At 37.9% G+C, this 27,593-nt stretch overlaps 1 protein-coding gene across 1 annotated transcript; it reads left to right on the plus strand.

The window, feature by feature from the left end:
• The first annotated feature begins 141 nt into the window (after window positions 1-141).
• On the plus strand, window positions 142-13,776 carry mrpl40 (mitochondrial ribosomal protein L40). The gene is made up of 4 exons (XM_053624808.1): window positions 142-298; window positions 645-734; window positions 810-965; window positions 13,327-13,776. Exons 1-4 carry the CDS (start codon window positions 219-221, stop codon window positions 13,634-13,636), a joined length of 636 nt encoding a protein of 211 aa, XP_053480783.1. The 5' UTR covers window positions 142-218; the 3' UTR covers window positions 13,637-13,776.
• Window positions 13,777-27,593: the final 13,817 nt, after the last annotated feature.

The following is a 27,593-nucleotide window of genomic DNA, read 5'->3' on the forward strand; positions in this document are numbered from 1 at the left end:
ATATTTGCCTAAATAGATGGACTTGCAAAACAGATTACTGAATCACAAAAAAAATATCTATTTAATAAAACCTAATATTTTGCAAACATTTAATTTGTATAGAATGTTTAAAAAAATCGAAACTGCGTTTGTAAGAACTTACCTGCATATACCCTTACCATTCGCTGTAAGACGTCAAAGAAACGAGTAACTTGCGTTCTACTTTCAGTAATGTTCATATGTTTCTGAAATTAGCGATGTCAAAGATTGTTTGTCGAATGGTCATGCAGATGCTTACAAGACCGGTATCATTAACAGGGTATGTTTTTTTTTTCCTTTCCACAATTCATTAAGGCGTGCTTAAGTAGTTAGCATGCTAGCAAGTAGGCTGACCGGAGAATAGTTTTCTGTATACGCTCCGTACATTGTTTCGGAAATACCTGAAGCTGTAATAATTGCTTGGGTTAAGCAAAATCTACCAATTAAACAAAATGTTTTGTTTAGTGTAATTTTGAGCGATAGTTTTAAAGAACGTCCCCCGTGCCATGCCTACGTGGCGTAAGTATTCTGAGTTAGCTTTTTAGATAGCCTAGTTGTATGAGAATGTGTATGTATGGTGTCCTCTTATTTGAAGTTGTTGATATCCGTTACACATTTATTTCTAGATCTGTCCTCGGATGCAGGCCTGTATGCTCTGTAAGACACAGCCACTGGATGACCTCAGTGATTTCACTGAAGACTTCGGTTCCTTTAAGGTCAGTGAGGTGATGTTAAATTAAATACGCTTTTAGTTACGATTCCAATTCGGCTTCTGTTATCATCCTGAACAGAGCGGAGCCGAAGAAAAAGAAAAAGGTTGACCCGCGCCGTGATCTTATGGTAAAAGAGCGTCTGAAGAAAAAGGTGAAGAAGCTTGAGAAAATCCCACCCGAGCTTATTCCTATAGAAGACTTTATACCTCCAGCCAAGTGCTTTGATGAGATCAGGTAATATAAATCCATACCTTATTTGCTGCTGAATTATGGGGTTGCAGTAACACAAACGCTTCCATCCAAAAGCTCCTAACCAATTTAGGAGAGAGGTTTAAATTTGGTGTGCTAGTCCTAATTTTAAGAATCTTAACTTTTTTCTTCTAAGAGCAATTCACAAAGCCAGAAAGTATGGCTTTCATATACAAATACAAAAGTATTTGAATATGAAATGTGTATATTTGAATTATATTATATATATATATATATATATATATATATCACATTAAATAAAATATTTTTTTTTCTTGTTGTGCTTTTTAGTATAATTTGTTTTGAACTTGTTAGGGATTAAAAAAAAAACATATGCTTATTAATTTTATTGCATTTAAAAACATAGGATTTTTATATTACTGGGTTTGGTTTTATGATTAAAAAAAAAAAAAAATCAGAACCATTAATAAAATTCTCAAAAATGAAAATTTCAGGGATAAGTTTACACTGGTTCCTGAGCATCGTCACTAATGTTAATTCCTAACTACAAGAGTGCTTTTTGGGTGGGCCAGGCCACCAAATGGGTGTGCCCAGGCCCTTATAGCTCCGCTACTGCCTCAGCATAACATTGTAGTACACAAGTATGAGTTATCAACCAAAAATATGCCAAAAGAGAAGTCTTTTTCTCCCCAATAAAACAGGAGATGAGCCAATGTACCACTGGCCTGGAAGAATACCACTGTAATTCCAGTGCCTTAGACACCTTATGCAAAATCTTTTAATGACTTTCAACCCATTGCTCTTATATCAGTTCTTTGCAAATGTATGGCGCGTATAGTATGTGAAGAACTGTCCCCTCTATAGTGTGTAAAGAACTGTCCTCTCAAATTGGGAGATTCATTGATCCCTTACAATTTGTCTACCAAGCTAATCGGAGCACTGTGGACACCTCTCACTCTCTTAAATAAAGTTAAGTTATCTAGATTAAAAAAATGCTTATGTCAGAATTCTCTTTATGGACTTTTCCCTCTGCCTTTAATGCTGTTCAGTCTCATCTTCTTTTAAAGTACCTATGTGATTTAGTTGTTAGTAGTTGAATGATTCTATGGATTAAGGAATTCCTAAAAGATCGGCCTCAGAGAGTTTGTATTAATAACATCATGTCTGATTGTTTGGTCCTAAATTCTGGGGTACGGCAAGGATGTGTATTGTCTCCTATGTTGTTCTCTGTATACATCAGTGAACTGCAGTGTGATGACAGTAACGTTTCCCTTATAAAGTATGTTGCTGATATGGCTTTGGTTTCCTTTCAGAAGGAAATTAACAGCTCCTCATATTTTGAGTATATTGACAGTCTGGTTCTTTGGTTTGTCAATAGTTTTTTTTTTTTTTTTTTTTTTTACACCTTTATATTGAAAAGACAAAAGAACTATGATTGGGAAACCAAACAATGGGAAGTGGGAATGGGAAATACAGGCCTTGTATATAATCCAGTTAGTATAAAGGGAAAAAAGGTAGAGCGGGTCTCAAAGTTTAAGTATTTAGGAACAATTATTTATGATGAACTCAATTTCCAAAGTCATGTAGAATCCATCCATAGTCTTCTTAGGAAATTGAGGAGTTTTAACATTAGCACAAATACTTTAACCATGGTTTATAGATCTGTGATTGAAAGTATTCTTACATATAACATTGTTTCATGGAAATCTAACACTTAAGCAGAAGAATCAACTTTCACAAGTAATTAATCAGGCAAACAAGATCACTGGACATAAACAACATGCACTTCAGGATTTATTTTCTCATTTTATGGAAAAATCGGCAAGACTCAAAATCCCTTTTGCTAAAAGAAATATATACTCGGCTAAAAGTAACGTCCCCTTTTCAGGAGACTGTATTTTAAAGATAATTTTGTAAAATCCAAATAAGCTTTACATATCTTTATTGGAAAGGGTTTAACAATGTTTTTCATGTTGTTCAATGAACCATAAACAATTATTGCACATGTACACATGGAACAGTCCTTAAGGCATAGGCGGTAGGCATATAAGGTCACAGTTACAATAACTTAGGACACTAAAGAGACCTTTCTACTGACTCTGAAAAACACCAGAAGAAAGATGTCGAGGGTGCCTGCCCACCTGCATGAACATGTCATAGGCCTGCTGCAGGGAGGCATAAGGACTGCAGATGTGGGCAGAGCAATAAACTGCAATGTCTGTAATGTAAGATGGCTAAGACAGTGCTACAGGGAGACAGGAAGGACAGCTGATTGTCCTTGCAGTGGAAAATTACATGTAACCATGTGCCCCCCATGACCCCCCCCCCCTTGTTCAGGGACTCATTATTCCATTTCATAACCCCACCCCCTCTCACTCACAGTCTTCTCATCACTCATCTCATTCACTCTAGTTTAATAGTGTTTTGTTATGATGTTAGAAGGATGGCAAGTGCAGAGCCTCCGTGACCGGTGTTGGTGAATAAAGAAAACTGCAAGAGTGCTATTTGGAAATATTTCGGATTTGAGGCAAATGAACACGGAAAGGCAAAGGACACAAGCAAGCCAATATGCAAGCGCTGCTACTAGGGCTACACGATTATGGCCAAAATGATAATCCCGATTATTTTGATCAATATTGAGATCGTGATTATTTATCACGATTATTAATTGATTTTAGTGACAACATATTTTTATTGCACTTTCACATTTATTAAGTTTTCTCATGCCACAATATAACACACAAGTAGGCATGAGAAAACTTGAGCTGGTCAATTATGACAGAATTTAGGAACATAGTGTTAGCCATGACACATTAATTTACCTTCTGATAAACTAAATTTAATATTTTCTGATATGATCCAGATATCAATCTTTTTTATTTAAACTTTAATCAGGAAGTCTTTCATAAACAGTTAAATGTAAGCTCTCTGCTCATGGTCACTGTTAATTGAATTAAAATAATAGCAATGAGATACTGTTGGTTAATTGATAAATAAACAAGCATAAAATATTTATTTTTAAATATCTTAAACAATGGAGAGTCCTAATTAAAAGTAGACTAACACAGAAATTATCCATATTCGGAAAAAGGCTAATAGACTTCTCTGGAAATAGCGAACTAAGCTTAATGTCAAATTGATATTAAATGCAACTCATAGTAATTAAACGTTTTCATTTCTCATTTTATTTATATTTTATGAAGTTATTATAATATCAATTTTTATATTAAATGATTTATTTACAACTAAGCACATTTTCTGTCTATATATTTTAGTAGTTTTTGTTTATCAGTTTTAGATTGGTTCCCCCAGTACAGTGTCCACGTCTGCTGATAATATTGTGTTTTGGGGGATTAAATCAAAACATGGGAACTGGAGTTGACTTTTCTAGTGATATCTGGCAACCGTGAGTTTAAATGAAGTGAATTAGAGTTAGTGAAAGGAGAGTGGCAGTGTACTGTATGTTTACAGACTGAACAGTTGCTTCTCTTGATTATGATTGGTGAGGAATTATTTAATAAAGAATTTTGAATTAAACCCTGCTTGTAGCATTATTATTAATTTACTCCGCGTGAAGCAGCTGTCTCTACACTAGCAGGTGAAAGTTCAGGTTATTTTGCGGGATCAATAAAAGATGGCGGTTTGTGAGATCAGGAAGTTGAAGCACATATTCAGTGTTACTCGTCATCATAATGGCTTCTCTGTAGTATTTAAACACTTGTTCGGTTTACTGAGGAGATGAAAAGCAGTGTGAAAGTATGATTGTATTATACAACTCCGAACAGGTCACTCGCACCGGTGCGAATAAATATGTATTCACAGTCGCACAAGGTACTTTTCGGTCACAAATGCGAGTGAAATGGTCGTACTGTAGAGCCCCGAGTTTATCTGCAAAGTTTTTTTTCCTGTTCGGCGTGATGAGGTTTAATGTCCCCGACAACCTCTGAAGTGCTATTTAGCATCGTGCTAATTTCATGATTTCCCCTCGTGCAAGCGCTGGAGCTCGAAGCAAAGCTAGCAGCTCGAGGGCTAAAATGCTAATTCCGTTTTGGGGTTTTGGCACTACAAAATGACGTCATCCCTGCGCCGCTCTATGTGATTGGCTTTAGTGTAGGAAGCGCTTGATTTGATCTGCAGCTGAGTTTTCTATGAGCGGAGGACGAACTTTAAACGTCAATATCGCAGTCCATCCATCCATCCAGCTTCTACCACTTACTCCTTCTTCAGGGTCGCGGGGGAACCTGGAGCCTATCCCAGGGAGCATCGGGCACAAGGCGGGGTACACCCTGGACAGGGTGCCAATCCATCACAGAATATCGCAGTCGATCATGTTCATTTAATTGTGGGCAGTCAAAATCGTAATCGCGATCGATATTCGATTAATTGTGCAGCCCTAGCTGCTACAGAGCAGTACTAACAAAAGGTGCTAACACCACTAATTTGGCAAAGCACCTGAAGGGCCAATACAGATGGTAACAGCTCTCATTTCAACATCACTTGCGCATTAAAGATGGCCCAGTAAACTGTTGTTGATAAGTGTGTTGTCCCGTTGTAATTCTCAAAGCTAAACTATTTGCAAAGAAACATTAGGCTAAGTAATGGGTGTACCCTCTGTAGAGAATGTCTGCATATGTAAGAATAGTAATTACTTCCATTTCATGTTTTTTTTACTCATTTGTTACTTGAAAGGCACAGTATTCCGCTGCTTTTGTTTTTACTTGCACTTTATTGCCTTTTAAATGTGTGACAGTCTCAGAGATTTTTGAACAAGTGCAACAATAACTTGTAAGTGTTTTCTGTAGTTTCAGTCTTGTATAGTTTTGAGAAATTTTGGCCCATTCTTCTTTAAAACATTGCTTCAATTCATTGACGTTTGAGGGCATTTGTTTATGCTTACCTGTCTTAAGATCCCTTCATAGCACCTCAATGGGGTTGAGGTCTGGATTTTGACTTGGCCAATCCAACGGCTTGATTTTTTTCTTCTTCAGCTATTCAGGTGTCGATTGGTTAGTGTGCTTGGGATCAGTGTCCTGTTGCATGGCTCAATTTCATCCCAGCTTAAGCTGCTGGACAGCTGGCCTCAAATTTGTCTCAAGAATATTCTGGTATAAAGTGGAGTCTATCGTTGTTTCAACAGCTAGAAGTTTCCCAGGTCCTTTGTCTGCAAAGCAAACCCAAATAATCACCCTCCACCACCATGCTTGACCGTTGATATGGAGTGTTTGTGGTGATGCACTGTGTTTGGTTTTTGCCAAACTTGGCTCTGTGCATGATGACTAAACATTTCCAACTTGCTCTCATTGGTCCAGAACTTTTGTGGTTTGTTCACATATAATTTTGTGAACCTAAGTTAAGCATTTTGGAGAGAAGGGGCTTTTTCCTACCCACCCTTCCATGAAAGCCATACTTGCTCTGTCTTTTCTGATTGTGTTGTTATGAATAAATAAATAGAGGTCGACTGATATTGGATTTTACAGATACTGATAAGTTGGTCAGTACCTGTTGATAACCAATAGTTTTTAATATTGGTACTGAATGAAAACATAACACTCAAAGTAAAATAATGCTGAACTTTATAAAGTTCAATAAATTAGTTTATAAATAAACAGTCCTTTCTGTACCATGAAAATGTACTGTACTTTATAAAATGATATATAAACTATTAAAGAATACTGAAGAAAAAATATATACATCTAAAAAGTAACACTCCTTTTCGTTTGTCGATGTTTTAAGTCGGCTTCTGAAGTATCCCGCTCTGTGCAGAGTGTAGTCTCACGTGTCAAAATCAAACACCACAATAGAGGCCGCTCTTGTACTGTATGACGACAGCGGACCCTTCTCACCTGCTTATTTATGCAGTTCTCCATTTTGCGTGTCATCTATACAGTTATCCAATCAGCCAATCATATGGCGGCAGCAGCAGAATGCACAAAATCATGCAGATACAGGTCACCGTGGCATGGTTGTTGCCAGATGGGCTGGTTTGAGTATTTTCCGAAACTGCTGATCTTCTGGGATTTTCACACTCAACAGTCTCTAGAGTTTACAAAGTGTGGAATGATGTGGAAAACAAAAAATATTGAGTGCACGACAGTTCTGTGGGTGCAAATGCCTCGTTGAAATGATAGGTCAGAGGAAAATTGCCAGACTGGTTTGAGCTGCCAGTGAGGATACAGTAACTTGTATAATCATTCTTTACAACTGTGGTGAGCAGAAATGCATCTAAAAAAAATAAACTGTAAATCCTCAAATACGCTTAAGAGTAGGGATGCACCGAATGTTCGGCAACTGAAATTATTCGGCCGAAAATAGCAAAAAAAAGCACTTTCGCTAATCTATAGTTAATCTATAGTTTAAACTAACTAAATCTATCAAGGAACATAACATTAACGTATCTAACTATACTATATCTACTATAATACTCCGCGAGGTGTACGGGGACGCGAGCGGTATATATTCCGAATATAATCAGCCATATATAACCGAATATAACCATTTTTTGCACTCTTGTCAATGCACTTTTTAATGCACTTTTTTGTTGTAGGCTACAGAGTGTTACATTCTTTCAGCAGTCAGTTATAGGCCTAACATAGGCTATTCAAGGGGGGCTCAAATATGACCACATAAAAATATTTTTATTTTACTAATTTATTTATTTAAAGTTATATAGTGCCTTGTTGGTTGCCTATGCCTGCTTGAATGAAAAAAATGTTCAGTGTTAAATAAATATTTTGAAATTGTAGTTTTTGTAATTGATTTTTTTCTTGGAAAAGCAAGACAAAATAGTAAAAAGCACATTTTGACTATTTAATTTATGCAATGGTGAAAAAAATGGCAAAATAAATGGAAAAAACGTGAAAAAAACGTGTTCGTTTTTCATTATATTCGGTTTCAGCTTCGGCCAAGAATTTTCATTTCGGTGCATCCCTACTTAAGAGTGCTTGTAAGGATACAAGTTTGACTGATATATGGAGGGAGTTGCATCCTACACTCTTAGAAGAAACGGTTCTATATAGAACCTTAAAGGGTTCTATCGGGTGTTTCATATTTTGAACCCCTAAAAGACAGGACCCTTTGTTAAGGGTTCAATCAAAAGTGAACCCATTTGATTGAACTATGAAAAGGTTCTGTATAAAACCTCTTATGGGTTCATTCATTTTCATGGATTAAATTATTATATTGTTGCTTTGTCCATTACTGAAACTATTATGGATATGTGAAATAAATATTTCATGTTATTGACATCTTAAATAACCACAGTAGAATTAAAATTTTAATTAATAACTATTATTTAATAACGCAGAATGGGGACAATTTCAATGACTGTAAACATGACAAATGTCACTCAAATAATAGGGGGGGAACAATGAATAGTGCATTGTGTAAGAAGTATGTTACCTATAACAATTATTATTATGCAAACAACAAACACAAAGTAATTTTTGTGTTAAAGCATTCAAAATTAAGTTCTTAAATGTACAAACTGACATTAAAACATTAACCACAAATAAAGTTTATGGCTAAACTATTTATATACATCAACAACAGTTTATAATGATGACACTTTATTGATCTCACATACACTACAACACAGTTTTCTTCGCACACCCCAACATGTCAGGAAGCTGGGGTCAGAGCGCAGGGTCAGCCATGATGCAGCGCCCCTGGAGCAGAGAGGGTTAAGGGCCTTGCTCAGGTACCCAACAGTGGCGCATTGGCAGTGCTGGGAACCCCCCACCTTCTGATCAGTAACCCAGAGCCTTAACCACTAAGCTACCACTGCCCCTAATATTGTAGTATACTATACTATGATAGTTGGTTGTACATTTTGAGAATGTCTTTTGTGGCCACTGGAATGTTTAAACAATGAAATTCATTGTGCGAATGATGGGTTTTGGATAGGTCACACTGAACATGAAATAGATAGCAAAGAGACACTCCACTGCCTCTGCACTTCCATGTCTTCAGTCATGATATTGACACCATCCATTCTGATGCTGGCTCTTTTCACATCAAGCGGGTTTGAAGCTCCATGAAAAATGATTGTGGGTTTTGGATTTGCTGATTTCTGTAAATTGGGAAAAATATTGAACAGATCTGTTGATTAACTGAGAATACAATAAAGTCCTTTGAGTTAAAGGGATTTTTCACCAACAATCAAAACTCAATTATCATTTAGTCAAACCCATTTCATCCCAAACCTGACTCTTTTTTCCCCTTTGGTGAGACAAAATATCTTGGACAGAATGATGGCCTCAGTCATTTTTATGGTGCCCAGGAAGGGCCAGGATCAGTTCACTTAGTTTTGTTGTGGGCACGATATATTAACTCATGGGAACGTGATCTGTTGTGGCCGCGAGATAATATTTTGAGGCCCAAGATCATTTTGTCAAGGTAACTGCGTCCTTAAGTTATGTCTACGCAATGTGAAGTTGTGGCCTAGAGATCTTGTGTTGAGGGAACGACATATCACGTTCCCATAAGTTAAAATGTTGTGGCCAAAACAAAACTTAGTTAACCCTTCCTGGACACCATAATTTTACTTTTAATGCATCCTTCTTTCCATACAATCAAAGTGAATGGTGACTGTGGCTGTCAATTCCTTAAAATTCTGTGATCTCAAACATCTACTTATCAAAGAAAAATACAAGATAAAATGAGGTTGAGAAAATGACAGAATTTTCTTAGTTTTCTCATTTTTAGCATAAAAAAAAACAGAAACAAGACCACTCAAAACTTACATTGACCAGACAGAATAGAAACTTGCTATCTTGAAATAAAGATGGTAAAATGAGCAGTGCAGCATTCTTCTCCACATCCGCAACATCAGTGTAAACATAAAAACAAAACATATGTTCTTGGCACACAGTTTGAAACGAACTATAAAAGGATATTTGTAAAGGATAATGTACAGTGAACATGTACACTCATCAAGTTTGATCTTGTTCTCAATTATGTCAACTGAACCTCAGTGTTTCCCACAGGTTGAGAATTTATTTGTTGTGGTGGTTGATGCGCAGCATATGACGGTGCGGTTTCTGTAATAAATTAGTCAAACAAAGGTTTATGAATGAACTATTTATTGCAAACGAATAACTACTCAAAATAACTAACTATCTGTCAGCATAAATAACTATTAAGAAATGCATAACTACATATTAAAATATATTTTCCATTTTCAAAATATATTAAAGAACAAAACACAGACTGATTTTTGATGAACATATTAAAATAAATAACTTTGAAAATAAATAGCTATTTACATTATGGAATACATTTTCAAATGTTCCTGTTTGCACAGTTGTCATTGCTTGCTGGAATATTTAATTTTCCTTGGCTTGGAAAAAAAAACTTTTCCAAGGCCTATCTGTAGGGGTATGCTTCAGGGGCAGGCCCATTGATGGAGATTCTGAGGTATTCGGCCATAAACTGATTACGCTGCTTGCCCACCATCGTTTTCCTTATTTTTAAAAATAGAAATAAAACCAGTTTAGTTAATTTTGCGTATCAACACCCACATTTATCAAGTAAAAAAACCTCTAATTTGTAAAATACTAAGTGTATTATCAGTACTTATTTGGATGATGGATGCTACAATTATAGTGTCTGCTCCATGACTGTCCACAGCAGTAGTCACAACAGAGTTTAGCAATCAGACTGATCAGAGCAATACAACCCTGTCATGAGTACAAAGATGTTACTAGGACGAAGGGAGGACGTCTCTCTTCGTTTGATAACGTTAAAAGTAAAGTCAGGCTTGTTGTTGGCTTCCTGACTCATTTTTAAAAAGATGAGAAAGCGAGCTGACAGCGTGGAGCGATAGAGGGAACGAGAGCAGTGGTGGTTGAGCGAGCTAGAAAGTGAATGAAGAGAGCGAGTGGTGGTAGCGAGAAAGCTGGTGAATGGGAAAAATAAAACATCCACAAAAGTTGGTAGTTGTACACTCTTGATAATGTTACCCAACATCAGTAAGCTGTTGACTTAACTTATCGATAACGTTAGAGCTACGTCACTTTGCATTGAGTGTTCAGTTCGGTGTCGAAGCTAGCGCTAACCTTAGACAGCTAGCTAGTCAGACCAACTAACGTTACTGTACCCTCGTAAGTTAAAATAACGCTTAACATTAACATGTTAAATGTGAAAAAGCATTCTTTTTTTTAGGCATCCAATACACAAACTGCTAAGTGTGGTGTTTTTATTATCGAGTGTAGGGAAATAGCCCGTGAGGGGCGGAGCACAGACACGCAGGAGACGTTGGATGCAGTGACCAAGGGTTTAACTTTTATTTTTTCTTACTCGGGTGATGTCAGAAGTGAGGAGGTGCGCGGGGGTGTGAGTGTGTGAGGGTTTGTGTGAGGCTGGCGTGGCAGCGCTCTCCAGGGCGTGTCGGGACTTCCCTGAAGCTTGAGGGCTTTCTCGTGCCGTCGGTAAACGCCGCGTGCGAGCTCACCAAGCTGCGTTCTCGTCTACACCCGAGTCTTCTGGAAAGAGAGAGAGAGAGAGCGATTAGAAAAAAATGCAGAAGTATGGATATCGGGAAGATTAAGGAGAAGCGACTTGCACATGTCATGCGAGCTGTTGCTCAAATTCGCACGGGCGGAAGAGCGTCCTGTTATACCCTTCCCCCGTCTGCTGAGTGGTGGAATTCTCCCGCCCGACTCCCTAATCGACGGCCGGGGTTGTGTCGGCGGCTCCGCCCCATCATGACAGGCCTTCCGGTTGTGGGAAGGAGCGACTTTCCTACCATGCGCGCCGGCTGTCGGTCCGTCGCGACACGAGTTAGGAAAAAAGTTGCTGCTGCTGTTGAATACCAACTGAATCGCAGCATTGTCTTGAGTGGCGGGGGGTTGACGGTCTGCTGGTTTGTGTTCATTATGAACTGACAATTGCGCGTCTTGATTAAAAAGAAAAATTGGGATTTGGATTTTATCTACCTGGGTGGGCCATGCCCAAGTAGAGCCTATGTATGGGAAACACTGAACTTGCCACATGTTGCATTCCCAAATGTTATAAGTGGCTCAGCACATGCTCAGCCCCTATAGGTTGCATGGTTGTAGTAGATGTGGTTTCTAAAACTAGGACCAGTCTTGTAGCTTCTCTTACACCCCTATATATTACATACTATTTTGAAGTCTCGCTGGTGTTGAAGAAGTTGTAAATGTTTCAGGCACTTGGGTATTGTACACTTAATGGCATCACAGAATGGCCATTTGTAGAACTCCATTAAATACCTCTGCAGATTTCTTTGGAATGGGATGGTACCCGGGGGCCACACAGAAATTCTAGAATTTTTAAAAAAAAAATTATTTATTTTTTTAAATGTATGTCAGGATTGTGAACCTTTACACTATGATGTACATAAAAATGAGAAATATTAATAAATGAAATCAATTATACACAGCACATTAAGACCCACACCAAACAGAGACATCTGTTGATATACTAGTGTTACAGTACTGTTAGCCACATGCTGATTTATTTAAAATGACTATTTAAAATGGATAAGTTTTTAGATACAGGTGTAGTCTCTTATCTGAGAAAGTTCATACAGAAGAGCCTAGTGTGAAAAAAATTAAACTGCAAAAATTTGATTACTCTAGGGGGCCACAAAGTGATGCGCCATACACGAGGGGGGGCCTCATGCTGAAAAGGTTTGAGAACCACTAATGTAAATTCTAGTTATAAGTGGTAATCTAGGTTACTTGTTTCTTTCTTTCTCTTATTTAAAAGTTCTTAGGAAATGCACCTGAAAGACAAAAATAACAAATGTAGTTTACAGGGACAATAAAGAAAACAAAATCACAGGATTTTGTTGGTTAAAATAAGCAACATCTTTTGTCACATTTTGCATATATTACAAGTGTTTTGAAGTCATACAATATCTTCGTGTGATGAACAGAATTAATTGTTATTCACTGATAGACTATTTTTTATAAAACTTTTATGGTATTTGAATTCTTCTGACACTTCAAAGCTCCCTGAAATTACATGGGAAGGAGTGGAGATACAAATCTTCAGAATAACACAGTTTGGTTTCTGCAGAAAAAAGTAAGTCATATGGGTCTACTCCAACATGAATGAAAATGGATATTTTGCATATTAAACAGAATTATTGAAAGAGAATTATTGGCAGTTGGTTGTGCTTGAGACATTAGTGGTCATAACTAAATGTTACTACAATGAAAAATATTTTCATCTATTTATCCACATTAACTTACAACTGTCAAAATCAAGCATAAAAAAAACTCCACAAAATCCTGTACAGACTGGATAAAGACCCAATATTTAAAGGTGGATCAGAGTCAGAATTTTCTCAGTAGATCAAAGGTAGTTTGGGTGGAGCTGAACTTTTGCATTAAATAATTTCAGTATTGTCTTCTTTCAGAGTCCGCAGCCCTCCCCAATTGTCTTTTGAAGAGAGTGAGCGAAGGGGACTGCTGCTTAAGGAATGGTCCAGATACAAGAACTCCCAGCACCAGGCTGAGATGGCAGCTATTGAAGAGGCTCTAAAGGCCCAGACAAAAGCTTTAAAAGAGCTTCAGCTGGAATCAGAAGAGCTTTACAAAGCAGCAGTCAGCCCTGACAGTAGTCTTTTCCCCTTCCAGCACCATGGTCCCTGCTATACTCCACCTATTCCAAACCAAGAGGCCCCTGATGGCAAATATAATAACATTACACGAGTGTACACACAATAATGGAACTTAGTGACTGCTGCTAGTACTAATGAAAAATGTGTGATGGAACTCTACTTCTGGTTTGTAATTTCTGTGCTGTTTGAAATCATTTCATGACTAATATTGAGCAGTTGTATTAAATGCATATCTGTAGAAAAGCAGACTGTGTTAATTTGTTCTTAAATTAAAGTTTGTGTTCTTACAGGCTAAGTGCGCCATAGTACAACCCCTGGCAAAAATTATGGAATCACCACCCTTCGAGGATGCTCATCCCGGCTTTTTTATTTCATAATAAATAAACAAATCACAGATATGAGACAAACAATTTTTGTTTAATAGCTGAACATTCTGGCTTCATGAAACATACCTCAAACAAAATAAATTAAATTAAATTGTTTTAATTAATGGCATTTTTTCCAAGATCAAGTAGAGGAGAGAATTATGGAATCATCAACAAAAAAAAATTAACGTCATTGAGTTGATATGCCTGTCCTGAAGAAAAGTTTAACACTCTTTGCTCTGTGGCAAGATGCATTATCATCCTGAAAAACGACTTCATCACCAAACCTATTTTCTATCAATGGAACGAGTAAAGTGTCCAAAATTTTAGTGTACACCTGTGCTTTGACTGTTGAGGTCTCCTCTGGTCCTTTACCTGACATGCAACCCCATATCATAAATGTGTGGGGGAAATTTTATTGTTTTCTGCAGCCAGTCCTCTTTATATGTTTCATTAGAACCGCAAAAGATAAAAGTTCCAGCTTCATCTCCTTGGCAATGCAGATTCATGATTCAGCACTGAATATCACATCCAATCATCCACATGCCATGATTGCTTCTCTTTAGCCCACTGTAACCTTTTTTTCTTCTGTTTAGGTGTTGGTGCTGGTTTTCATTTACCTTTTCTATATATGGATGGAACGACAATTGAAAGAGTTAGCGCTTATAAATACTTAGGTATATGGTTGGATGAAAAACTAGCTTTTAATGTACACATAATCTGTTGAAGAAGCTTAAACCAAAATTGGGGTTCTTTAATCGTTTTAAAAAACTGCTTTCCTTATGAGGCTAGAATGAAAATAGTGGAGAGTTGTTTGTTTTTTTTAATCTGTAATTGATTATGGTGACCTTGTTTATATACATGCAGGTTTATCTTTATTAAGGAAACTGGACTCTATCATGCAGCATTACGCTTTGTTTGTGGTGCAGATTCACGTACTCATCACTGTATACTATATGAACCCTTGGCATGGACATCTTTGCATCATCGGAGGAAATTGCATATGTATATGTTCATTGCTAAGGCACTTCTAGGTAAATTGCCCTCTTATATTTCTAATCTCTTAACTTTTTATACAAATAGTTATTGTAGTAGATCTCAATCACACATTCAGTTAAAAGTCCCGAAGGTATACTAAGAATTTGGCAAACATGCTTTTTCTTCTTATGCTCCCTGGGCCTGGAACAATCTACAAAATGTAGTAAAACTAGAGATATTGCCACCTCTGAATACTTTTGAACGGCTTTTGAATACAGTGTGAAACGAGTGTTGTAAGTGCTTTTCATGATTTTACTCATTGTTTTCTGTGATTATCTCTGTGTGAAAATATGTGCTGCCGTCTTGACCAGGTTTCCCTGGAAGAAGAGCTTGTGATATCTCAATGGGATCTTCCTGGTTAAATAAAGGATAAACAAATAAAATAAATAAATATAAATCCCATTTCATTCAGCCAGTTTCTTACAGTTCTGTCACAAACATTGACTCCTGTTTCTGCCCTCTTTTTTTTCATTTTTGTTGTGCATTTTCTACAACCCCAATTCCAAAAAAGGTTGCTGTATAAAATGTAAATAAAAACAGGATGCAATGAATTGCAAATCTCATAAACTCTCATGTTATTCACAATCTTGGTGAATAACATCTTGGTGAAGATCTTGGAAACTTTTGATGATATTATGTACTGTAGATGATGAGATATTCATAGTCTTCACAATTTTACGTTGAGGAACATTATTCTGAAATTGTTCCACAAATTGTAGATGCAGATTTTTGCAGATTGGTGAACCACTGCCCATCTTTACTTCTGAAAGACTTTGCCTCTCTAAGATATTCTTTTTATACCCAATCATGTTACTGACCTGTTGCCAATTAACCTCCAGCTGTTTCTTTTTAATAACACTTACTTTTTCAGCCTTTTGTTGCCCTGTCTGAACTTTTTTGAGAGGTGTTGGGAATGAAATTCAAAATTAACTTATTTTTTTTCTTAAAATGGTACATTTACTAAGTTTAAACATTTTATATGTTTTCTATGTTCTATTGTGACAAACATATGGGTTTATGAGAGTTGCAAATCATTGCATTCTGTTTTTATTTACATTTTATAGTGTCCCAACTTTATTGGAATCGTTGTTGTTTTTTCAAGGCATATTGCTGTGAGTTTTCTATCCGATGTTTGGCGTCTTCCTTGGTTGACTTGTATGTTAGAGAGATGAATAGTTGGTATATATTGTAACCTTATTTTTCACAGGTCTAGGTCAAAGGTGAAAAAGATACACATTACTCTCTGTACAGGTCTAGGTCAAAAAAGGTAATCACAAACGTCATTGGACAGATGTACTTAAAGATATCTATTGTTCCATATTCTTAGCTATAGATTGATCATTGATTTTGACAAGCCTAGGTCAAAAAGGTCATCACCAACGTCATTGGACAGACGTAGTTAAAGACTACTAATTTATCAGTAGTAAACTTTAAATCCAGTTCCGGTGCATTCACTCACTCACACACACACACACACACACACACACACACACACACACACACACACACACAGAAGATAGGTCTAGGTCAAAAAAGGTCATCACCAACGTCATTGGACAGATGTAGTTAAAGATATCTATTGTTCCATATTCTTAGCTATAGGTTAATCATATTTATTGTGACAGGTCCAAGTCCAAAAAAGGTCATCACCAACATCATTGAACAGACGTAGTTATTGATATCTATTGTTCCATATTCTTAGCTATAGATTAATCATTGATTTTGACAAGCCTATACCTTTTATTTATGGGAAATTTATAGCTAAACTACACTTTAGACCCGCTAAACATTTGTTCCGTATGTAAATGGTGGATAGGGGCTACGTTCATCCACAGACCTACGTGGATTATTATGTCCACCAGGCTGGAAACCCCTTCCGGGGTTTCAAGGCATCCCCACCATGTATGGATCTGGGGTCAGGAGGTCTGTTCAAGGGTCTTTTTAGAATGGCGGTTCCGTTCCTCAAAAGGGGATTTGCTATTGCAAAACCTCATTTAAAAACAGCGGCTAAAGGTTTCGTAAGTGACGTAGTGAGAAACATTATGAGCAAGACACAAAATCAAGACGGATCGCACCTTGCATTGATTGCGGGTAAAAAATGTTAAAGGCTCCCAGGACATCGACACGTGATTCCGAATAAAAGACGTATGGTTACTAAACTCAAGACCAGTGTGAAAAAGACCGAGCAGAGAGGCAACAGGCATCCTTCCATCTCTCACAAGAGAAAGCGGCTGAACATTTTCTAACATCATGGCTTTCTTACACAGTTTATCCTCAGAGTGTACCAAGACAGAATTGGATATTTTCACATTACCTTATACCCAAACGAGTATTGAAAAGTACACTTATGTCGAAATACCTTCACTTTCCGCTCTTACGGACAACGGGCCCCTGGAGTTCTACATGGCTGGAAATGGGGAGGATTACCTCGACTTGAACAACACTTTTTTACATCTGGCCTGTAAAATCGTGAACCCGACGGTTCCAACTTAGCTAACAATGCAAAGGTTGGGGTCGTTAACTATCCCATAGCCTCACTTTTTTCGCAAGTGGATGTCATGCTCGGGGATCATCTTATTTCTCAGTCTAGTAGTACATACCCATACCGTGCTACCTTTGAAAGTCTTCTCAACTATGGAAAAGATACCCTGGAAACACAATTTTGCACCGAGCTATTCTACAAGCACACAGCCGGGCATATGGATGCCACAGACCCTGACGGCCGAAACGAAGGTTTCAAAAAAGGGCCAGTTTCAGTGCTGAAAGCAACACCTTTGACCTGATTGGACACATTCACTCGGATATATTTTTTCAGAATAAACTTTTACTGAACGGTATCGATTTGAGGATTAAAATGGTTCGCAGCAAAGCTGAATTCTGCTTGATGTAGGAAGGAAATGCAAATTTCATTCTGAAAATACTCAATGTTTCTCTTTTTGGGAAGAAAGTAACCGTCTCACCGTCTATAAAAATCAGTCACGGGCAAGCACTTCTCAGTGCCACAGTCAAGTACCGATTGATTGAAAGAGTCTGTTTGAAGACCTTCAGTCTAGCTGGTTTTCCTCGGCCCTTTACCTAAAACCATTATCTTTGGGATGGTAGACAACGATGCCTTCAGCAGGTCATACAATAAAAACACTTTTAATTTTAAACATTACGATGCAGAGTTTATCGCGCTCTACATAGAGGGTACTCAATATCCTGCAAAACTGTTTCAGCCTGTTTTTCAGTCCAGTAACGTGGTCCGTGAATTCCATTCTTTAATTTTAGCATCAGGAAAGCAGCTGAAAGATCAGGCTTTGTCAATAAACAAAGAAGAGTACATGAACGGATATACTTTATTCGCATTCAACCTGAATCCTGATGACGATTGTGGGCAACATTTGTCATTAATAAAGTCGGGAAATATGCGACTGGAGCACGGTGAATCTATATTCCAAGCACGGTGAATCTAATCGTGTACGCCAGTTTCGACAGTATTCTAGAAATAAACAATCGAACAAACGTGCTCATCGATTACCAGTAACGCATGGATACCAGAGAACTAATGGAGGTTATGAGAAGTTGTCCTGAAATAGATAAAATATTTCACGGCGTGATGGCCAGTGACGAACTATCTGCGAGTACACTGAGAAAGTTTCCTGCTTTGTTCATCGTAAACACACATCCAAGACACTGGCTAGCTTTATGCCTTAATTACGAAAACACCGGAGAATTTTTGACTCGTACGGAAACCCTCCAGACTACGAACGCTTTCCTTGTTCAATTCATTATTTTTTGACAAAGAACTGTTGTAAAATAAAATACAACCCTGTACAAGTTCAAAACTTTACTTCAGTTTGCTGCGGGCAACACTGTGTGTTTTTTCTGTGTCACAAAGCTAAAGGTTTTTCGTTTAACCGTATTATGTCTATGTATAACGAAGATTTAAATAGAAATGAGAATGCTGTTGTGTCTTTTGTTAAAAAAATGTACCCTAGATTAAATAAAAAGCATTTATTTACTTGTGTACAGTGTTAACCCTCTAGATATGTTTCATTTGCATGTGTAATGGAATGTTAAATGACGACGTTTCACAAGAAAATTTTTAAACAAAAGTTATTTTATTGAAATAAAGGGTAACACAATATAACATTCACTGTCCCTCGTCATTTCAAAAACCAAACCAGTCAGAACTGTTAAAAATGGGGGATTTGAAAACTGTCTCAGAATCATAGTCTTTGCTTTTAGGTGGGGAAACAAGGTGAGAGGTATCTTTAGATCTTTTTATGTCAGATATTTTGCATCAAACACCTCCATTAGGTATTGTTGAAAAGGGTATATTTAGGTTGGCTATTGTCTGTAAGAACTCTTTCCAGCCTAAAGGCCTCCGTTCATCATATATTCGATGAGGAGCCATGAGATTTTAAAATAAATTCACCATGTGAAATACTTTCATAGTGTTTCCTTTAAAAATAAATTCACTGTTATCGTTCCATGAAGCACCGGCTTTTCAAAGTTTTTCCATAACGTACGAGGCGTTTCTTTTGTTTCTCGCAGAAATGTTAGTGAGCACCTCTTGTACGATCTCGTCTTTGGGCAGCTTGGTCACCACTGCTTCCGTTTTGCTTTCCGGTATTTTAGGTAGGGATAGCGTCAGTTGAACGGTTTCCTGCTCTCCTAGTTTAACCAAGTTTAAAAAATTTTGTAGCGCCGACGCGTAGAGTTTCGCCTTATCGTAATCGTTCAGATCAGTCCTTGACAAAATACCTCGTATTGCATCGTCCAAGTTGTTTTCGACAGTCTTTCTTAAGCTTTCCTTCTCTGTGGTGATGTTTCTAAGTTTATCGAGCTGATGTTGAGGGACTAAATACATTTTCTCTGTGGTCTCCATGTTAATTGTTGCGGGATGCAATTAAAGCTGCTTATAAAAGGAATGGCTACACTGAGCAAAGGTAGAAGAAATCCTCTGGATTGATTAATAACTTTCTTTTTTCTTTCTACGGACGCTCTTTTATGCGCAAATAGTTTGATCCATTTTTTTTGTTTTTTTAAAACCCGGTACTGTTTTGTCGTCAGCGGTATGTTTCCCCTGAGCACGTTTAAAGCTAGTTCACATATGCTCAGGATGAGATCTGTGGGTGCATCACGTAATATATCTTTTCTCCTTTGGGGTGGAGACAGATGTAATGATTTCAGTAATGGGAAGGTTTTTTTCAGACATTTGTTGCCGATACTTTAAAGTTTTTTTTCCTTCTTCGAACATACGCAACCGGATTCTCTCCCGGAAACAACCCCGACCGGAGACGAAGTTCTTCTCGTGTTTGTGCTTTCAGGTCAACAAATAAATACCCATAAGGTCTAGAGACGGCATCGAGAAAGCATTCTAAAAAATACTTGCCGTTACCCGGATACATTTGATGAGCCAGTATGCTGATCTGTAATTTATCTATAGGGTTTTTTAAAAGAACCATGTAGTTGGTGTTCAGGTTGATTGTTCTACCAGTCTTGCCTTGAAAAAACAAGTTTTGAACGAGGTAGATGACGCTCAGATTTCTGTGGTGGGTGTATTTTGTAAAAGCCTTTTCTACTTCGCCGTTTTTATTGGCGGATTCCATCAAGTCATCGATTACCAACAAGTTTATCTTATTGGGAGGAAGTAGTTCGTCATCACACAAAGAATCAGGGATTCCTTGAAGAAATTTTATATTTATTCTGGTCATCAATTCATCGTACAGAGGTTGCCAACACATATAACACCAGACAATGTTTTCGGGAACTACCGACATTGCCTCTTTACAGTTTTCCAACAACATTTTGATAAAATAAGATTTTCCGCTATTACTCGGTCCACATACGATACATGAAAAGGGAAGTTGCATCCTAGCGTCAAAAGCAGTCACATTCATATTTTCCATTACAAAACACATCAACAGAAACTATATACAGGAATAGTCTTAATATCCGTAAGGGAGAGTTGTAAAATCAGATAATAAAACACGCTTATCGTACACAACCCCAAACCTTTTCAACTGTGATTTGTTTCTCAAATGAAACCCCTTTTTATCTCTCACGATTTGGTTATGCGTGGTTACGAGTTGATCGGTTTGATCCGATTGACCGGATTTTTCACTCGCTCGTCCACCAGTTCTGTCAGTGATTTAAAATTGACAATTGCAGAATTGATATAATTTAAAGTAATGCTTTTAGCTTTCATGGTTGTTTTTCCTTTTATGGTTTTGTTACCGTAGGTTTTAGGACCTGCACTTATGAATTCTATGATTTGATCGCCATCATCTAGTTCGCTGATAAGACCACCCAAGTAATCGCTTAAGGGTGGCATTCAGTCACCTTCCTTATTTTTAAAAATGACACTGTCGGTGTCTGTGTACAAACAACGCTGATCCAATCGATCAATCAAATTGTACAGCTCAAGTCTAGCGTATGCGGTAGTGAAAATGCCGATGAATACATCAGCGTTCAGCGGTTTAATCAGTCTCTCGTCTGTGTAACGCCACTGCACCATCGCCACCTTCTCATTCAAAAAAGAGAACTGACTCACATTATAAATATCGGAGAACATGAACTGTGAAAACTCGGCAGGATTTAGGTCGTGTTTGATCTGTCTGGTCTTTGACACATCTTACCCCACAACGAATTTAGTGCAAGTTTAGCCATGGATCTTTTGGCAGGATTAACGGTGATAAATTTCGGATCCAACGTGATCCCTTCGTGCTCCTTATATTTGTGAATGTACTCACGTTTAGAGGATTCATCAATGACCCAGGACGGATAACCTGAACATTCCTGTTTAGTCTTGAGGAACATTTTAATATACAGTATCTCACAAAAGTGAGTACACCCCTCATATTTTTGTAAATATTTGATTATATCTTTTCATGTGACAACACTGAAGAAATGACACTTTGCTACAAGGCAAAGTAGTGAGTGTACAGCTTGTGTAACAGTGTAAATTTGCTGTCCCTTCAAAATAACTTAACACACAGCCATTAATGTCTAAACCGCTGGTAACAAAAGTGAGTACACCCCTAAGTGAAAATGTCCAAATTGGGCCCAATTAGCCATTTTCCCTCCCTGGTGTCATGTGACTTGTTAGTGTTACAAGGTCTCATGTGTAAATGGGGAGCAGGTGTGTTAAATTTGGTGTCATCGCTCTCACATTCCCTCATACTGGTCACTGGAAGTTCAACATGACACCTCATGGCAAAGAACTCTCTGAGGATCTGAAAAAAGGAATTGTTGCTCTACATAAAGATGGCCTAGGCTATAAGAAGATTGCCAAGACCCTGACACTGAGCTGCAGCACAGTGGCCAAGACCATACAGCGGTTTAACAGGATAGGTTCTACTCAGAACAGGCTTCGCCATGGTCGACCAAAGAAGTTGAGTGCTCGTGCCTAGGGTCATATCCAGAGGTTGTCTTTGGAAAATAGACGTATGAGTGCTGCCAGCATTGCTGCAGAGGTTGAAGGGGTGGGGGGTCAGTCTATCAGTGCTCAGACCATATGCCGCTCACTGCATCAAATTGGTCTGCATGGCTGTCGTCACAGAAGGAAGCTTCTTCTAAAGATGATGCACTAGAAAGCCCGCAAACAGTTTGCTGAAGACAAGCAGACTAAGGACATGGATTACTGGAACCATGTCCTGTGGTCTGATGAGACCAAGATAAACTTATTTGGTTCAGATGGTGTCAAGCGTGTGTGGCAGCAACCAGGTGAGGAGTACAAAGACAAGTGTGTCTTGCCTACAGTCAAGCATGGTGGAGGGAGTGTCATGGTCTGGGGCTGCATGAGTGCTGCCGGCACTGGGGAGCTACAGTTCATTGAGGGAACCATGAATGCCAACAAGTACTGTGACATACTGAAGCAGAGCATGATCAGTATGCAGTATTCCAGCATGATAACGACCCCAAACACACCTCCAAGATGACCACTGCCTTGCTAAAGAAGCTGGGGGTGAAGGTGATGGACTGGGCAAGCATGTCTCCAGACCTAAATCCTATTGAGCATCTGTGGGGCATCCTCAAACGGAAGGTGGAGGAGCACAAGGTCTCCAACATCCTCCGGCTCCGTGATGTCATCATGGAGGAGTGGAAGAGGACTCCAGTGGCAACCTGTGAAGCTCTGGTGAACTCCATGCCCAAGAGTGTTAAGGCAGTGCTGGAAAATAATGGTGGCCACACAAAATATTGACACTTTGGGCCCAATTTGGACATTATCACTTAGGGGTGTACTCACTTTTGTTGCCAGCGGTTTAGACATTAACGGCTGTGTGTTGAGTTATTTTGAGGGGACAGCAAATTTACACTGTGATACAAGCTGTACACTCACTACTTTACATTGTAGCAAAGTGTCATTTCTTCAGTGTGGTCACATTAAAAGATATAATCAAATATTTACAAAAATGTGAGGGGTGTACTCACTTTTGTGAGATAGTGTATCTCGTAAAAAGCTTATCAGACTTTTTAGGAAAGTGCCACACTTCAAACACTTTTAGAATTTTGTAAACTTTTTCGACAGCTTTCTCAATTTCGATAGATGCCCATGTTCCGGTAAGATCTCTCTCCTGATTGTTTTAGCTGATGCTCAGCGCACGTTCTACATAGAGGAAAGAGGGGTTTGCTTTTTACACGAAACGGTAGAACAGGTGCCCACAGACCCCTAGGCGGTAATACTTTGGCTCTGACGATACCGAAGTAATATTTCAGAGGTTTAAAGTCACGATAAATGATGATAGGGTGATCGATCGGGTACGTCTTTGTCTTATTTACAAATGATTAAAGAGAGGTAAAATCGAAATAATCGATTCTCTCACCGGGCTGAGCTACATAATGCAAATGTAACGTGTTTGTTTGACATCTTTAGGAAAAGTTAGGAAAGTCAAAGTCTTTTAGAAAGTTTAGCAAGCGGTTGTGGTTTTTCTTCATTTCATTCCACTCGTGTTCCCACATCAGAGTGACTTGCAAATTGAGAGTGTCTTGCAAATTCTTAATTCTCTCCATCGATTTTCGACGGACATCTCCGAAGGTAGTATTGGATGAGCTAAGAGGATGCGGGGTCATTGAGGGAAAACACTTTTCACAGCCGTGATAAAAACATCCATGAAATCACATGAAAATGTATCACTTGAATATGAATCTCATGAAAATGAATCACATGTAAATGAATCTCATGTAAATGAACCATATGAAAATGAATAAATAAATTAAAGACAACTTAAAATAAAAAATAAAAATAAAATATTAAAAAATAAAAATAAAAAAACATCCATGAAACTCAAAAACCTTACGGTTTTCCCAATCCTCACAGTAACCATCTACGTAATAGGTGCCAAACCTGACTTCACCTTCATTCAATGCGTGGCGAATGGGTAGGTTTTGCATTTTAGAAACATATTCGAGCCATTGTATGGAAGGTGTTGAGAAAGATTTCTGACCGGTGATGTAATTATCAAGTGGCGGAATAGCTAAAGTGTCTTTACGCAGAAACTTGGTTCTAAAGATTTTCATGCACACAGATGCGATCGTTATGCATTTAAAAGGATCGACCTTTGTACTTTCCAGAATTTCTTCTCTGAAAGCTATACAGCCCTTTCTCAAAATTTCTGCGCCATTCACACAGTATTCGGCCATCTCTTTCTTGAAATCAAAGACTTTGTCAGAAACCGTTCTGTACCACTTAAAGAATTCTTCTCTATCCTTAGGCGCCAACAGTTTTTCACCATAAAACTTAGGGTCAGGATACGGTCCTACGTATGTCCTACTGTTCTACCGTGTTCCAGAAATGGGGAAAATAGCCTTTCTTGCTTTCCCGAAAACCCCATGGCTTTTGGTATGCTGCTCAACTTCATGGGTAAGAACAATAGACTATCACTGTAGGACTGGCGAAACGCGGTATCGATGAAGCACAAAATTTTACCGCCTTGCGCTATGATTTCGGGTGTGATTCCTTCTTTCACTAAATGGTTTAACAAAAGGTATGAATCGAACCCTCTAGCATTATGCACTATAAACGTATAACCGTTGTATGTATTACACCGAAACTTCTTAAAGAAGGCACAGGCGCAATCATCCCCTTCAGCCACCCACTCTTATCCCTTAAAATCAATACAGCATATGAAAATAAGCTACATGAGTTCCTGTTTCCTGCCTAGTCTCGAAATCGTAAAACATATAATCCGTTTTTTCGCGTTCTTTCCTAGCCCTCTCTATAAAACATCTATGCTCGATATCTTCGTCGAGTTTTTGGCCACAGAGTATGCATTTCGAATGTGCACACACGTGTTTCTCACGATTAGAAGGTTTATCCCATATCACACCTTTACATTTAGCACAGTAGAATCCGTTTCACACATAGAAATTTTCGCCTTTGCTCGACTGAATCTTTGCTTTATGCCTCACAAAACAGTATTGTGATCTACATAGTCTCTGACACTCTGGACATTTAGTTACATTCTTAGGGTGCTTGTAACAATCGGTATCATGACAAACGTTGCAGATATAATCGCATTTATGTTTCCATAAAATGTCAAACCCCGAGTGGCAGAAATGACAAACATGACTCGTTCCTAAAAGTCCAGTGATACTTTTAACCCCATAATAGTGGGTGTCATGCAAAAACAAGTAAATCGTTTTTTCGTGGGGAGTCTTGCAAGTTTGAAAGAAAGAGTATCCGGCTTTGCTAGCAGAACAGTGTACGATTGCAATTTTACAATTCAAATGTCTCTCAAATCTCGATACGTCAGCAAAGCTGACTGCGGTGTTTACGGATAATCCCACATCGTGTTGTAATTGTCTAGCGATTTGTTCAGTTTCAAAATAATTTTTTTTCACGATTCAAAAGTTGTGTAACGCACAAGGTGAAACACATGTTGTCTCTGTTGTGAAAAATGCATAGATGCTTCATTTTCTTCTGTATGGTTTCTGATTTGAATATTTGGCCTATTTTCCTTCTAATTCCACCACCCCGAGGTGGTCGGACGATTTGGACGACTATTTCAAGGGTATTACCGGTAAAAATTTCACGTTTACTCTGAATTGCATTTTCGGGCATGGTCAGAAAAGAATGGAAATCGATGACACTGTTGTCTAATTGAACGCGTGATGAAACATTGATCGTATCACCTCTGATTTCAACGGTGACGAAATCCTCAGCAGAAATTAAATTGTTAGCGATTTCAATCACACTGTTTAAAATCTCTAAAACATAATTATAAAAATCTGCAAAGAAAAATTCACTCTTCTCCTAATCTCAGTGTTGTTGAATCTTTCACAATTAATTATTCTAATATTAGGATCTAACCCATCCTCATCTTGCTCAACTTGGATATTAGGCGATTACATGTTTTCCATTTGAGAATCTTGGATATCGGGCGATTGCATGTTTTCCATTTGAGAATCTTGGATATCAGACGATTGCATGTTTTCCATTGGACGGTTGTACTCATTATCGTTTTCCGAATTTTGTGGAATATTTGTGGGGTTTTCGATTAAGTTAACCAGACTGTCATTTATCCTCATAAGACTTTGATTAAGTTCATATATTATATTATGAGAAGATAACGGTCTAGGTTCCTGAGCGTTTTCTGGAGTTGAGACGATATTCTGATCAGGAGATAATGCCATATTTTCATTGAGTTGATTCACCGCATCTATTAAACAAGGATTTATATGCATAGATTCTCTTTGTTCGATTAGGTTATTTTGTAACTCTAACAGACATTGATTTAATTCAAAATATATGTCATGTGGCGTCACCAGCGTACTTGATACAGTTTGACTGGAATTTCGGCTGGGGTTTTCATTTTGAGTATTGTGGTCTGACGATCTTAAATTTTCATTCAACTGATTGACTGCATCGATTAGATCAGGGTTTAATTGTTCATTTAGGTTATTTTGTAACTCTAGCAGACATTGATTTAATTCAGAAAATATATTGTATGGCATCATCTGTGTGTTTGATGCGTCGTAATTTGGACTCTGATTAGGTCTCTGACTAACAACCTTTGTGATGGAATTAAACTTTCATTCAGCCGGTTGATCGCTTCAGTTAAACATGGGTTCAGGCTTGTGTATGGATCATGATGTAACGGACCATTTGAAGAACTCTGGTTTCCATCATAATAGAAATCATTGGGTAATGGAGAATTTTTTTAGTCACTATATCCAAACTGCATTTCGGTTGTTTCTGCGCCATATCTATCATACAATTTTCTAATAAACTTTTTTCACTGTGAGGCAACTATTCAAATTTTCAAGTGTGTTGTACAGTAAAGGGACAAATTCTGTACCTCGACAAGATTCAAATGTATTATCAAGCTGTCCAAGTTTTCCAATAAAACAGTCTTTGCTTGGAAGAATTCACGCCACGCTGTGCAGATCTCCTGTAATTCGAGGTCGGGTTGAATGTCGGCTTCCGAGTTGAATTCCTCTTGGTCTTCTATTGCATCACTTGTATCTATAAGTCACAGAACATGTGAAAGAGGTTGTATTTTTTTTTGTTTGTTTGTTTGTTTTATATTTTTGTGCTGGGTAAATAGAAGGTAAAATATACGTCATCTCACCTGAAATATCTCCATCGTAAGCACTGATAGTCATGATGTCCTCAACTTCTGAATATGACACAAACAAAGTTATAATTACGTATGAAAGACTTTACTGCAT

Source organism: Ictalurus furcatus, chromosome 5 (genome assembly GCF_023375685.1).
Source record: "Ictalurus furcatus strain D&B chromosome 5, Billie_1.0, whole genome shotgun sequence".
In the NCBI taxonomy this organism is placed as follows: domain Eukaryota; kingdom Metazoa; phylum Chordata; class Actinopteri; order Siluriformes; family Ictaluridae; genus Ictalurus; species Ictalurus furcatus.

What these genes read in the sequence shown, in the direction of transcription:
- mrpl40 (XM_053624808.1), top strand. Translation starts at nt 219, where the DNA reads ATGTTTCTGAAATTAGCGATGTCAAAGATTGTTTGTCGAATGGTCATG. An exon ending in AGACCGGTATCATTAACAGG is followed by an intron (nt 299 to 644) that starts GTATGTTTTTTT and finishes ATTTATTTCTAG; the next exon opens with ATCTGTCCTCGGATGCAGGC. An exon ending in AAGTGCTTTGATGAGATCAG is followed by an intron (nt 966 to 13,326) that starts GTAATATAAATC and finishes GTCTTCTTTCAG; the next exon opens with AGTCCGCAGCCCTCCCCAAT.